Source organism: Anolis carolinensis, chromosome 6 (genome assembly GCF_035594765.1).
Source record: "Anolis carolinensis isolate JA03-04 chromosome 6, rAnoCar3.1.pri, whole genome shotgun sequence".
NCBI classification, from domain to species: Eukaryota; Metazoa; Chordata; class Lepidosauria; order Squamata; family Dactyloidae; genus Anolis; species Anolis carolinensis.
The window spans coordinates 117,870,191-117,885,444 of record NC_085846.1 but is presented as its reverse complement, the minus strand read 5'-3'; the positions used below and the strand labels follow the sequence as shown (position 1 = coordinate 117,885,444).

Genomic DNA, 15,254 nt, shown 5'->3' with positions numbered 1-15,254 from the left:
GTCAAACTACATTAACTCTACAGTATAGATGCCAGAACCAGGCCTGTGTAGCAAGTTCTAGGTCAGGGGTCCCCAAACTTTTTAAACAGGGGGCCAGTTCAAGATCCTTCGCACCATTGGAGGGCCGGATTATAGTTGGCCACCGGGCAATAATAATTAATACTTTTATTTATTTAATACATTTCTATCCCGCACTTCTCACCCCGAAGGGGACTCAGAGCGGCTTACAAATTAAATTTACATACATTATATTATTAGCATAACACAATACTGGCAATAAATTACGATAGTGTGCCATATAAATATATTGTAATATTATTAGTAATATTACATTTAATATATAATTAATATTATTATATTGTATTATTAGTATTATATTGTATTACAAAATAATATTAATATTATATGCATATACAATATATTATAATATTATATATTATTATAAATTATATTGTATATATGTATACTAACAACAACAACAACAACAACAACAATAATAAAGAAGAGGGTTGGAAGAGATCCCTTGGGCCATTTAGTCCAACTCCCTTCTGCCTCTGTGCACCGAAAGCACAAGCAAAGCATCCCTGACAGATGGCCTCTCCCCCTCAATGTTAATAATAATAATAATAATAATAATAATAATAATAATAATAATAATATGTGGCGCAGCTGGCTAGTAACCAGCTGCTATAAATCACTACTGACTGAGATGTCATAAGTTCGAAGCCCGGGTCGGGTTAAGCCTCCGACCATTAATAGCCCCGGCTTGCTGTTGACCTATGCAGCCCCGAAAGTCAGTTGCACCTGTCAATTAGGGAAATTTAGGGACGCGGGAGGCTAATTTACAACACCATAAAACTGCCAGCAAAACACGAAGAAAGGAATGAGGAAGTACAGCCACTACTGGACGGTGAAGCAACAGCTCCCCCTGTGGCCGGAATCGTGAAGCTGGAAAAATGTTAAAAATGCCTCTGAGTCTGTCTAATGTATGTTGTTTGTCTGTTGGCATTGAATGTTTGCCATATATGTGTTCATTGTAATCCGCCCTGAGTCCCCTTCGGGGTGAGAAAGAAGGGCGGAATATAAATACTGCAAATAAATAAATAAATACATAAATAATAAAGAGGGTTGGAAGAGACCCCTTGGGCCATTTAGTCCAATCCCCTTCTGCCTTTGTGCACCGAAAGCACAAGCAAAGCACCCCTGGCAGATGGCCACACAGCCTCAATGTTCATAATAATAATAATAATAATAATAATAATAATAATAATAATAATAATAAGGGTTGTAAGAGAAGAAGAGACCCCTTGGGTCATTTAGCCCAACCCCCTTCTGCCTTGTTTTGTGGGGGCCGGATAAATGGCTTTGATGGGCCGCATCCGGCCCCCGGGCCTTAGTTTGGGGACCCCTGTTCTAGGTCCTCCAGTGCATTTTCACTGAAGGTGATGATGATGATTTATATTTATTTATTATTTATTTACAGTATTTATATTCCACCCTTCTCACCCCGAAGGGGACTCAGGGCGGATTACAATGAACACATATATGGCAAATATTCAATGCCAACAGACAAACAACATTCAGTTTTAGACAGACACAGAGGCATTTTTTTAACATCTTTCCAGCTTCACGGTTCCGGCCACAGGGGGAGCTGTTGCTTCACCGTCCATTGGTGGCTGTTCTTCCTCATTCTTTTCCTCGTGAGCAGTTTTATAGTGTTGTAGATTAGTTAAATTAGCCTCCCGCATAAAACGTACCTTAAATTTTCCCTACTTGACAGATGCAAGTGTCTTTCGGGGCTGCTAGGTCAACAGCAAGCCGGGGCTATTATTTTTTTTTTTTATGGTCGGAGGCTTAACCTGACCCGAGCTTCGAACTCATGACTTCTCGGTCAGTAGTGATTTATAGCAGCTGGTTACTAGCCAGCTGCGCCACAGCCCGGCCCCACTTTTTCTCTCCAAAAGAGGCTCAAAGCGGCTTACAGTAAAACAAATACAAGGGACTTCAAGGGGCATCCATGCCATGTGGAAAGACACCATCAAAGTACCCTCTACAGATGACCATCCACACACTCCAGGAGAAGCAGCACATTTCAGCTGACAATGAGATCTTCCTAATGTTTAGGTGGAGTCTCCTTTCTTGTATCTTGAATTCATCACTTTGTGTCCAGAAAGCAATCCACAAGCAGTCCCTAAGTTACGAACAAGAGAGGTTTGGTAAGTTTGTTGTGAAGTTGAATTTGTATGTAAGTTGTAACAGGGACATCTTTAAAGTGTAACTCCAGCCCGAAATGTACAGTAGAGTCCCACTTATCCAACATAAAGGGGCCGGCAGAATGTTGCATAAGTGAATATGTTGGATAATAAGGAGGCATTAAGGAAATGTCTATTAAGCATCAAATTAGGTTATGATTTTACAAATTAAGCACCAAAACATTGTTATACAACACATTAGACAGAAAAAGTAGTTCAATACGCAGTAATGCTATGTAGTGTAAAGAAGTATGAATTTTAGTTTACAGATGTCATGTTTAATTGTGTTTTAAAAGTCATGTTTATGGAATGAAAACTGGTGGGCCCGAAATAAAACTGGAAAACAAATAACGCAATTTGAGGAATTAATAATAAAAGCATTAAAAAGAGGAAATAGTGAGCCATTAAAAGGAACAACAAGTAAAATATATAAAATACTAATTAAAGACATAGAAAAAAAGAAAAGACTAACATTAAGAGAATCATGGGAGGAGGAATTAGGAACAAAGATAACGGAAAAAGAATGGGAGGAGATATGGAAAACAAGACAATTAAAAAACATGTCAATTAGAATAAAAGAAAATTACTACAAACTAATTTGGAAGTGGTATTTAACACCAAGAAGGTTAAATATTATGAATAAGAATAATAATGAAAAATGCTGGCGAGGGTGCCAGGAAATTGGAACCTACATGCATATGTGGTGGGATTGTAAACATGTAAAAGGTTTTTGGGAATTGGTCATAAGGGAAATAGAAAATATTATAAATATAAAAATTAGAAGGAATCCAGTGGAAATATTACTTTTAATTAAAAAAGAGGATGAGAAAGATAAGAAGGAAAAAAATTTAATAGACATGCTATTAACAGCAGCTAGATTATTAATTGCAAAATATTGGAAAGGAGAAATGAAAATACAAATTAATGAATGACATAAAGAAGTTTGGCGAATGGCTCTGAATGACAAGCTAACATCAAATTTAAAAGTAAAGAAGGGATTATGGGAAAAAAATGATTTTGAAAGTATTTGGAGGAAATTTCTAGAAAAATTATTGGAAAAAGAAGATGGGAATTTACCTCCAAATGAAGAATTGAACTTTTGGTGGGACTTCAGAAGAAGAGATGGCTCTGGGGAAGGGGAGCACAGGGGTGAATGTAAATAAAAGAGGGGGAAATGTATAGAATATGTTTATATAATTGTAACTTTTTCTCAATAATAACAATAATATATATATATATATAAAAATAAAAGTCATGTTTAACTGTGTTTTTTTTTTAAAAAAGAGGATTAATATTTCAGTTACTCTGCACCATGAGTTGGTTGCCATGGAGAAGGGGGCGGAGCCAACTGGGTTAGCTGAAGAGAGAGCAGATTTTGGAGGGAAAGTCAGTCAGTGTCTGTGGTCAGTGAACCACAGGGAAGACTGATTCTCAGTTGGAGGATCAGGGTGGCTCAAATGAGGAAATTTGAGTCAATTCTAAAATAAGTTTGGTGACTTATTTTAGGTAGTCTGGGCTCTGTTGAAGCTCAGGGAAGGCTGATCCCAAGTTAGGGTCAGGGATAAAATAACTTTGGTGACTTATTTTTACGTAGTCTGTCCCCTGACTAGGAACAGATATTCTGTGATTGAAGTGGAATTTTAGGAAGTTTGAAACACCTCATTCTGTTATTGCAATTGTTAAGGAAAGTGCCTCTAAGTGATAATTGTAACTATCAAGCTTGTGCCTAAATAAATGTTATTGTTCCTTCAAACATCTTAGTCTCTGTCATACATACACACATCAAGAATAAACGAGAAGAAGAAAGAAAAATAAAAGTCTCTTCTCTAAGTAGCTAGTGGCTACGTATTCCTATAGTGGTGGCAAGAGTTGATAATCCCCTTGACATCTGGTGGCCGCATTATAAACATCTTTACCTCTGGTGGCAGCTTTTAAACAAGACATCTTTAATAACTGGTGGCAGCAGATATAACAATAATAATATCTATATATATAAAAGAGTGATGGCATCACGGCAGCGGACAAAACAACAAAAGTAAACACCCCACAACCTCGAAAATTGACATCACAACCCCTCATCCATGCCTCTAGGTTGATACAACAGAAAGAAAAGAAAAATAAAGTCCTAATTAGAGGGAGAGGAATAATTGTTTTTATCCAATTGCTGCCAGTTAGAAGGCTAAGCTCCGCTCACTTGGTCTTCTAGCAACCCACAGCCCAGGGGACCCTTTACCTTAACTATCACCAATTCCTCAATACTTTATTTCCCATACCACCATACTTCACCACAGCAACGCGTGGCCGGGCACAGCTAGTAATTTATAATTTAAAAACATCATCCTTCTCCACATCTCCGCAATCGGTGTCAGCGGTGGGGATTTTTCAAAAGATCCCTCCCTGCCTGAGTTCTCTACAATTGGTGGCAGCGGTGGGATATATTTTTTTTATATATATATATATATTTATTGGTTTATTGAAAAAAAATTTAATACAACGAAAGAGTGAGAACAATTATAGAATAGAAAGTGCATAAAATGAAGTTATGATAGTAGAGAAGTTTAAAAACTTTTAAAAAGGAGAAGAAAAAAAAACCGAACTTCCATCTTTGCCATTGCGTTTCCCAATCTCTGTTTCTGAGGAGGGGGGTGATCTATATATACAAGTCCATTATAGATCAGCCGCCATCTCCTTCGTAATAGAGGCCATCCTTCTAAAAGAAAAAGAAGAAAAAGAAAAAGAAAAAATAATACTGCTGGTAATAATCGATGATAGCCTTTCTATTGGCTGTGTCACAGAATTTTTTGCCTCCGGTAAACAATATTTTGAAAAATAGAAAACCAAAAGAGGTTATTCCTTTGCTCATTCAAATTTAATCTTCATTTATTTTTCCTTTCGTACTCTTCTACTTTACTCCAATCTGTATATTTTATCGGGGACCCTGTATTTCTCTTTAAAAGAAAAGTTAATTTGTCCATATCTTTTATTTCTCTCACTTTCTGTAGCCATTCCTCCGTGTTCGGGAGTTCTTTTTGCTTCCATCTTTTTGCAAAGCATATTCTGGCGGCGGTCGTTAAATAAGTAAAGATTTTATCATCGTTCGGCCCTAAATGTATATTCCGGTCTGTTAACCCCAAAAGATAATACTCCGCTTTTCTGGGGAAGACAGTTTTAAGAATTTCCTGACAGATTTTATGGACTTTCTCCCAAAATGTTTTCGTAGCTTTACATGTCCACCACATATGGAAAAAGCTTCCCTCTTGGTCCTCACACTTCCAACAGTTATTTGAAGTATTCTTGTACATTTGGTTTAATTTCTTTGGTGTGATATACCAGCGGTGGAACATTTTAAGCCAGTTTTCTTTCAAGTCCATTGCATAGGTATATTTTAATTTTTTAGTCCAGATAGATTCCCATTCTGCCAACATTATAGGTCTTCTTAAATTTTATCAGAGTGAAATTTTATCAGGTTTTATCAGAGTGATCAATTCTGGGATAAAATTCTAGATTCAGAAAACAAGATAATTACAAAAATCTATAACAAACTATTGGAGTGGTCAACTGAAGAGGAAACAATAAAAAAGTGTATGATTAGGTGGGCAGAAAATTTAAGCAGCGGTGGGATATTTTAAAAAGATTTCTCCTCCTGCCTGACATCTTTACATGTAGTAATTACTGTATTTACGAATTTAGCTCCAAAATATCATGATGTATTGAAAACATTGACTACAAAAATGCATTGGATAATCCAGAATGTTGGATAAGCGAGACTCTACTGTATATATCAGGGGTCCTCAAACTTTTGAAGCAGAGGGCCAGTCCACAATCCTTCAGACTGTTGTGGGGCCAAATTATCATTTGGAAAAAAAAATACAAATTCCTATGCATACTGCACATGTCTTATTTGTAGTGAAACAACAACAACAACAATGAAAGAACAATACAATATTTAAAAATGAAAACAATTTTAACCAACATAAACCTATCAGGATTTCAATGGAAAGTGTGGGCCTGCTACTGGCCAATGAAATAGTCAAGTTAATTGGGATTGTTGTTGTTGTGTGACTTCAAGTCATTTCAGACTTTGGTCGAGCCTAAGTCTAAAATTAATTATTTATTTACTGCATTTATTTACTATATTTATATCCCACCCTTCTCACCCCGAAGGGGACTCAGAGCAGCTGTATGTACATACAATATATTATATTATTAGCATAGCACAATATTAGCATTATATAATTCTATATTGAACTATACCACTATACTATTATATGTTATGTAATATATAACATATAATTAATATTATTATATGGTATTATTATTAGTATTATATTGTATAACATAATATTATTATCAATATTATATGTATATACAATATACTAGCTGTGCCCGGCCACGCGTTGCTGTGGCAAAGTGGTGGTGGTATTGGTTAAAAATTGTTGTGTAATTTTTATTGACTTTATTTGTATTTTTTTAATTAATTTTAATTGCAAGTTATCTTTTTATTTATTATATTTTATTATTTTCTTGTATTATTTTAAGTTATTTTCTGTTATAGTATTTTATTGTATTCATCTTTTAGTGTTTTTAATTATTTTTAGTGTTTATTATTATTTTTTATTGGGTTGCTAGGAGACCAAGTTGGAGGAGCTTAGCCTTCTAACTGGCAGCAATTGGATAAAAGCAATTATTCCTCTCCCTCTAATTAGGACTTTATTTTTCTTTTCTTTTTGTTGTATCAACCTAGAGGCGTGGATGATGGGCTGTGTTGTCAAATTTCGAGGTTGGGGGGCCTGTAGTTTTGTTGTTTTGTGAATTGCCGTGATGCCATCACTCTTTTATATATATAGATTATATTATTAAAACTAATACAAAAATATTATATTATAAAACTGAGGGCAGGGGCCAGGTAAATGACCTTGGAGGGCCGCATCCGGCCCCCGGGCCTTAGTTTGGGGACCCCTGGTATATATATTCGCTTTGGACAGCAAAGGGAAGTGTTAGCACTCCTGCTGTGTTTGTGTTGCTGTCTGTGCCCATTTAGAAGATCTCACCTCCCTTCCTGTCCTGGATCTTCTTCTAGGAAGATGGATTTCCCCCCAAAGGGATGGCCGGAGCTTTCCAAGAAGGGCTCGAGAGCGCCTTTCCTCCTTTCCCACCGAGGCCTTCAGTTGCCAAGTGTCCCTTTCCCCCCGTGGGCCACGTCCCTTTGCCCTGCGCTTGAACCCTTTCCCGGGACACAGGCGGCCACCCTGCCACCCGGCTTGGAGCCAGCTCTCCTCGGATTCAGATTCAGATCAGGTTCCTTGGCAGACTCTGGCGCCACTCCGATTGCGTGCCCGACTCCCCGTCTGTCTGCAGAACATTTCACTGCCTCCCTCCCGTCTTCTCTTTCGAATTATATTTTCCACGTTCACTTTTGAGACCGGCTTCCTCTCCTCCTGCAGGGATTCCAGCCAGGCCACTCACCCGCCCAATGAATATTGATGGGCATATGAAGAAAAACCCTGCTAAACCTTGCCCGGTACCTGGCTATCGATGAATATCAATACCAGGTTGTTTGCCTTGGCAGCTTAAGCCAGACACAGGCGTGTCACTGTTAATGCTACCCTGTTTCCCCGAAAATAACACAGTGTCTTATAATAATAATAATAATCATCTTATTAATAATTATCTTCTAGTATCTGCCTAGAAGATCAGGGGGCAGAGGACTCCTACAAGTAAAGCAAGCAGTCAAAGAAGAAGAGCATGCCCTGGCAGAAGATGTCAAGCAAAGTGAAGAACCTGCTTTGATTGAAGTCAAAAATCAGAAACTCCTCAAAGCACAGCAGACAAAAAACCAGTACAAGAAAACTGCACTACAAACTAGAGCTGACAGCTGGCACAACAAAACATTGCATGGAAAGTTCCTTGACAAAATTGAAGGAAAAGCTGATGAGCAGAAGACCTGGCTCTGGCTCACGAATGGGACCCTGAAGAAGGAGACAGAAGGCCTGATCCTTGCAGCCCAGGAGCAAGACATCAGAACAAAGGCCATTAAGGCCAAGATCGAAAAATCAGCTGATGACCCAAAATGCAGACTCTGCAAGGAAACCAACAAAACCATTGATCATATCCTCAGCTGCTGTAAGAAAATTGCACAGACAGACTACAAACAGAGGCACAACTATGTGGCCCAAATGATTCATTGGAACCTATGCCTCAAGTATCACCTCCCTGCAGTTAAGAACTGGTGGGATCACAAACCTGCAAAGGTTGTGGAAAATGAACACGCAAAGATACTGTGGGACTTCCGAATCCAGACTGACAAAGTTCTGGAACACAACACACCAGACATCACAGTTGTGGAAAAGAACAAGGTTTGGATCATTGATGTTGCCATCCCAGGTGACAGTTGCATTGAAGAAAAACAACAGGAAAAACTCAGCCGCTATCAGGACCTCAAGATTGAACTTCAAAGACTCTGGCAGAAACCAGTGCAGGTGGTCCCAGTGGTGATGGGCACACTGGGTGCCGTGCCAAAAGATCTCAGCCGGCATTTGGAAACAATAGACATTGACAAAATTACGATCTGCCAACTGCAAAAGGCCACCCTGCTGGGATCTGCACGCATCATCCGAAAATACATCACCCAGTCCTAGACACTTGGGAAGTGTTCGACTTGTGGTTTTGTGAAACGAAATCCAGCATATCTATCTTGTTTGCTGTGTCATACAACGTCGTTGTGTCAATAATAATAATAATAATAATAATACTTTATTTATACCCCGCCACCATCTCCCCAACGGGGACTCGGGGCGGCTAACATGGGGCCATGCCCAGAGCAATACAATATAACAAAATATAAAACAACATAACATAGCACCATTAAAAATACAATAAATGCATCAACATCAAGAAATAAAAAAAAACAGTAAAACAAGGGCAGGCCACGTGAACACAAAGATAAAACCTGGGGTGAGAGGGACATAGGGGTACTCCACAGGGACATATGGAAGTGGGGTAATCTAGAGGATGGATGTTCGGGGTGGGAGTAACACAGAAATAACAGAAGTTACTCACCAAAGGCACAGCGGAAGAGCCATGTTTTCAAGTCTTTCCTAAAAGCTAACAGCGTGGGAGCTTGCCTAATTTCAGTAGGTAGTGAGTTCCACAATCGGGGGAAAAATTAATTATATTAATTATTGCTCCCAAAGAGGCGCTAGGTCTTATTTTCAGGGGATGTCTTATTTTTCCACAAAGAAGAATTCACATTTATGGTTGAATTATTTAAAAATTATCTGCTGTACAATAGTTGTCATCACAAACCAGCATAACCAAACTGTGAATCCTTTCAAGAATTTCTATATTATATTTTATTGCTATACTGTTTTTAAATTACTGTTTTAAATTTCTGTTCGTATGTAAATTTATGTTGTTGTTGGGCTTGGCCCTGTGTAAGCTGCCCTGAGTCCCTTCTGGGAGATGGAGGTGGGATACAAGAATAAAGTTATATTATTATTATTATTGACACAACGATGTTGTATGACACAGCAAACAAGTTATTATTATTATTATTATTATTATTTCTTGTTACGACCTTTATTTCCGTGTACAACAATCTATGGTATGTACATTTACCGATCCTGCATGCTTCCAAACAAAAACTTTGCTAGGTCTTACTTTCGGGGGAGGCCTTATATTTAGCAATTCAGCAAAACCTCTACTAGGTCTTATTTTCTGGGGGTGTCTTATTTTCAGGGAAACAGGGTAGCAGGGCGAGCCTTCGATTTGGCCTTCTTGAGATAATTCAAAAGTATTTTGATTTAATCCTTCCTGCAGAGAAAACGGGAATGCCGATGTGTTTGTTGCACCTCAGGTTACTTTCACCTTGCTGAATACACCAGGCTGTGCACAGATTGAAATCTTTTGTAGTTTATTAGGAAACTAGCTGTGCCCGGCCACGCGTTGCTGTGGCGAAGTATGGTGGTATGGGAAATAAAGTATTGAGGAATTGGTGGTAGTTAAGGTAAAGGTGTGGAGTCCAGATAATCCAGTTAAAGCAGATAATATAAGATTATAAATGGGTTATATAGCTGTGTGGAAGGGCCTTGAGTCTACACTGCCATATAATCCAGTTAAATCTGATAATTTGTATTTTATAGGCAGTGTGGAAGAGGGCTAAGTGAGGCCTAACTCTGCCTGTCCCCTGGGTGAGTGGGTTGCTAGGAGACCAAGTGGGTGGAGCTTAGCCTTCTAACTGGCAGCAATTGGATAAAAACAATTATTCCTCTCCCTCTAATTAGGACTTTATTTTTCTTTTCTTTTTGTTGTATCAACCTAGAGGCATGGATGATGGGTTGTGTTGCCAATTTTCGAAGTTGTGGGGTGTTTAGTTTTGTTGTTTTGGCGGTAGCCAGGATTCCATCACTCTTTTATATATATAGATAGGAAATAAATAGTCCTTAAAAAGCAAAAGTAAAGATAATAATAATAATAATAATAATAATAAGAAGAAGAAGAAGAAGAAGAAGAAGAAGAAGAAGAAGTTTATTTATATCCCGCCTCCATCTCCCCCGAAGGGGACTCGGGGCGGCTTACAGCGAAATCAAAATACAAGCAATGACAAAATATAAAACATCAAAGGACAACAACAAAAACCAAAAGATTGTTGCAAAACCAAGGCTATAAAGAATAATCCAAGGAAACGTTAGGCATAAAACAAGGTTCCATTAATACATGACATAGTCCCATGAACTTGAATACACAAAACTGCGGGATAATCCAAGAAAGCAAGGGCTGCTTCTAACTCAAACAAAGATTTCTCTCTCAGCACACCCTTTAATATTCCCTGCCTAGCATGAATGCATTTCTTTGGCCTATGACCACTTTCTTGTTTGGTATTCTGACACTCCTGCGAACCCGAAATTCCAAACGGCCAGCTCGATCCAGAGATACCGTTTCATCAAGGCCAGACAGCTCGTTAGCAGCAACCTCTGTCTGCATGCTATCTAACTGGGAGCTATCCTCCCTTTGCACCTGGCTAGCTTCGGTGTCAACTCCAGTATCATCAACACCATTCCCTGCCCCTCATCTCTCACAGCAGAATCCCATAATTCCCATCATCTTGAACATCTGGAACCTGAATCCCATCATCCCCATCAGAGTCACTCTGAGACTCCAGCTGAGTCACAACAGTGTTGGAATAATCTGAGTGTCGGTTGGAGACTTGGGTTCAATCCCTGCTCAGCCGTGGGGTTTCCACGGATGCATCTACATTGCATATTTAATTAATGCTCCCGTGAGGCCGTAGCATTGAGTCTTGGCTCTTAAAATGGTGTCAAGCTGCATTAATTCAACTGTGTAGCTGTGCCCATGGGAAGCCTTGGGCAGGTCACACCCTCTCGGTCTCGAAGGAAGCCTCCTCTGAATAACTATGGCCAAGAAAACACAATAATAGGGTCACTATTAAGTCAGGGTTGGCTTGACATGAATGGCAGAATGCATAGTAATCCAACAGCAGTGACAAGAACAATTCTGCCCACCCCAGAACTACAACCCCCATAATATGGAGAACATCTGCACTGTATAATTATAGCCGACTAATACCATTATATTACTACCACAAGTCTGCCCTCTAGGACTCATGGGATCTGTAGTTTGCTCGGGTTGTCAGAATCCCCATGTGTTCTAGCATCTCTGTGTAAATAATGTGAAGTGGAGCACCTCAGGGACCTCAAATTCACTGGGCTCTTGGGGTTTAGTTACAGGATCCTTTGTAGATAACAACATCCATGGATGCTCAATTCCCCATATAGACAACTCTGTTGTGAAATGGTACCTCTCATATAAAATGGCAAATGTGATTCAAACGAGTGCCAGACAGAACCCGAGGTCCTATCTGCACTGTCACGTAATGCTGTTTCATATTGCAACGTAATGACATTGAACTAGATTATATGAGTCTACACTACCATATAATGCAGCCCAATGCAGTTATACTGCGTTCAGAATCTTCATTATACGGCAGTGTAGATGGGGGCCTGAGGAGCAATGAAATGATGGGAGGCTACAACAGGGTGTGTAGATGCATCCATTTCCTTTGGCCTTTTGGGGGGGCCTTATTATTGAGATGCAGTAGTTCAATTTGAGGATGCAAGCCTCATGGAGATGAAGATTTCCATCATCATCATCATAATCATCATCATCAGAGCTCCCTGTCGGCCGTCACCGCCTTGAGTTCCTTCAAGGTCGAGCCAGTCCCTTCAAGGATCCCGTCCATCCATCTTGCCCTTGGTCGGCCTCTCTTCCTTTTTCCTTCCATTTTCCCCAGCATCGTGATCTTTTCCAAGCTTTCCTGTCTCCTCAGGATGTGGCCAAAATACTTCCTCTTTGCCTCTCATCTCCTTCCCTCCAGTGAGCAGCCACTGGGCATTATTTCCTGGAGGATGGACTGGTTGGACCTTCTTGCCAAGGTCCAAGGCACGCTCAGGATTTTCCTTCAAAAACATCTCTCTTCCTTTGCTCAGCCTTCCTTATGGTCCAGCTCTCGCATCCATAGGTTACTATGGGGAAGACCATGGCTTTGACTATGTGGACCTTCGTGGCCAGTGTGATGTCTCTGCTCTTCACTATTTTGTCCAGGTTGGTCATTGCTCTCCTCCCAAGAAGGAAGCGTCTTCTGATTTCCTGGCTGTAGTCTACATCTGCAGTGATCTTTGCGCCTGGAATATAAAGTCTGTCCCTGCCTCCACGTTTTCTCCCTCCATTTGCCAGTGGTCAATCAGTCTGGTTACCATAATCTTGGTTTTCTTGATGTTTAACTGCAACCCAGCTTTTGCGCTTTCTTCTTTTTTCCCCCTTGGTGAGAAGGTTCCTCAGCTCCTCCTCACTTTCAGCCATCAGAGTGGTATCATCTGCATACCTAAGTTGTTCATGTTTCTTCCAGAAATTTTAACTCTGGCCTTGGATTCCTCAAGCCCCGCATGTCGCATGATGTGTTCTGCGCACAAGTTGAACAGGGAGGGTGAGAGGACCCAGCCCTGATGTCCGCACTCCTTTCCCAATCTTGAACCCGTCTCCTGTTCCGTGACCTGTTCTGACTGTGGCTTCTTGGTCTTTATACAGATTCCTCAGGAGACAGACAAGGGGACTTGGTCTCCCCAGACCACCAAGAACATGCCATAGTTTGTTATGAGCCACACAGTCAAAGGCTTTAAAATAGTCAATAAAGCAGAAGTAGATGTTTTTCTGAAACTCCCTGGCTTCCTCCATTATCCAGCATCCAGATATTGGCAATTTGGTCTCTGGTTCCTCTGCCTTTTCTGAACCCAGCTTGGACATCTGGCAGCTCTCGCTCCATGTCTTGCTGGCGTCTGCCTTGCAGGATCTTGAGCATTCCCTTCCTGGCATGGGAAATAAGGGCCACTGTACAGAAGTTTGAGCATTCTTTAGCATTTCCCTTTTTTGGTATGGGGATATAAATTGATTTTTTCCAATCTGATGGCCAATCTTGTGTCTTCCATATTTGCTGGCATATGGCATGCATCACCTTGACAGCATCATCTTCCAAGATTTTAAACAACTCAGCTGGGATCCCGTCATCTCCTGCTGCCTTGTTATTGGCAATGCTTCTTAAGGTCAATTCAACCTCGCTCCTCATGATGTCTGGTTCAAATTCACTCACCACACCATCAAAGCTATCCTTGATATTATTTTCTTTCCTATACTGATCTTCTGTATAGTCTCGCCTCCTTCTCTTGATCTCTTCAGCTTGATCTCTTCAGCTGGGATCCCGTCGTCTCCTGCTGCCTTGTTATTGGCAATGCTTCTTAAGGTCAATTCAACCTCGCTCCTCATGATGTCTGGTTCAAATTCACTCACCACACCATCAAAGCTATCCTTGATATTATTTTCTTTCCTATACTGATCTTCTGTATAGTCTCGCCTCCTTCTCTTGATCTCTTCAGCTTGATCTCTTCAGCTGGGATCCCGTCGTCTCCTGCTGCCTTGTTATTGGCAATGCCTCTTAAGGCCCATTCAACCTCACTCCTCAGGATGTTTGGTTCTAATTCACTCACCACACTGTCAAAGCTATCCTCGATATTATCATCTTTCCTATACAACATCATCATCATCATCATCATCATCATCATCATCACTATTATTATAAGATGTGCTACTTCAATTTGTGGGTGCAGGCCCCATGGATAGGAAGATCATACATTACCATTATTATTATTACTATTATTTGGAGCAGTGGGACTTGAATGTGTGTAGACCCAATCGATATGAAGGGCTGGCCATACAAACACTTGGAGAACTACTCATTCTACATTTTTTGGAAAACCCATGACATTACTTTTCAGTCCTTCCCCAAACTATAGATACCACAGAAGAGAGCCATGGCAGCTAAAAACAGGGTCAAAGTGCCGTAGCAACGTAGTGTTTACCAGAAAGCATGAACCAGCACCAGAACCACCAGGCCACAGGAAAGCAGTCCCTGCTTGGCTTATGAGCTGCTTTTAATTAGGTTTCCTTGGTCTCTTGCAGGATCAGGGTCAGTCCTGGCCTTAGTTTTGGCCATCTCAGGGGCCTAGACCAAAGCAATCCACAGGATTGGATTCAGAGTGGAGAGTTTGAATGAACCCCAAGGCAGAACCACACTGAGGACACCGCAGTTGTTCTTGCACCATCTCTCTCCCGCCATTGATGCTCTCCTTCTGCATTTCTCTGGATGCTGCGTGCATTTGATTCCCATGGCCTTGTCCTCCCTGCAGTCAGAGCACGGCTGCCGACATCCCCCTGGCGAAGAAGGAGACGTTCTTGTCCTGGATCTTGTACTGATAAACCCGGAGCAGGTCGCTCTCGGCTCCCGTCTCCCAAGAGCCCCGCTGGATGACGGTCAACTGCAGCAAGAAAGGAAGAAGAACCTTAAACTCACGTCTTGTGTCCACTAGAATAGAGTTGGAAGAGACAATACAATTTGTGATGTTGCAACCTGCCTCAAGCCACAAAGGAAGACGG

At 40.5% G+C, this 15,254-nt stretch overlaps 1 protein-coding gene across 4 annotated transcripts in view; it reads right to left on the bottom strand.

Annotated features, from left to right (window-relative positions):
• Positions 1 to 15,254, bottom strand: part of elp6 (elongator acetyltransferase complex subunit 6) — a 32,899-nt gene that overhangs the window by 4,412 nt on the left and 13,233 nt on the right. For 2 of the 4 annotated variants that reach the window (XM_062958117.1, XM_062958118.1), the window contains exon 7: positions 10,760 to 15,136. In XM_062958117.1, coding sequence (XP_062814187.1) covers positions 15,008 to 15,136 — 129 coding nt within the window. In that variant the 3' untranslated portion in view covers positions 10,760 to 15,007. Of the gene's footprint in view, positions 1 to 2,047; positions 2,192 to 10,759; positions 15,137 to 15,254 lie in introns of those variants that run through there. The other 2 variants (XR_009999870.1, XR_009999871.1) reach the window with 2 other exon arrangements.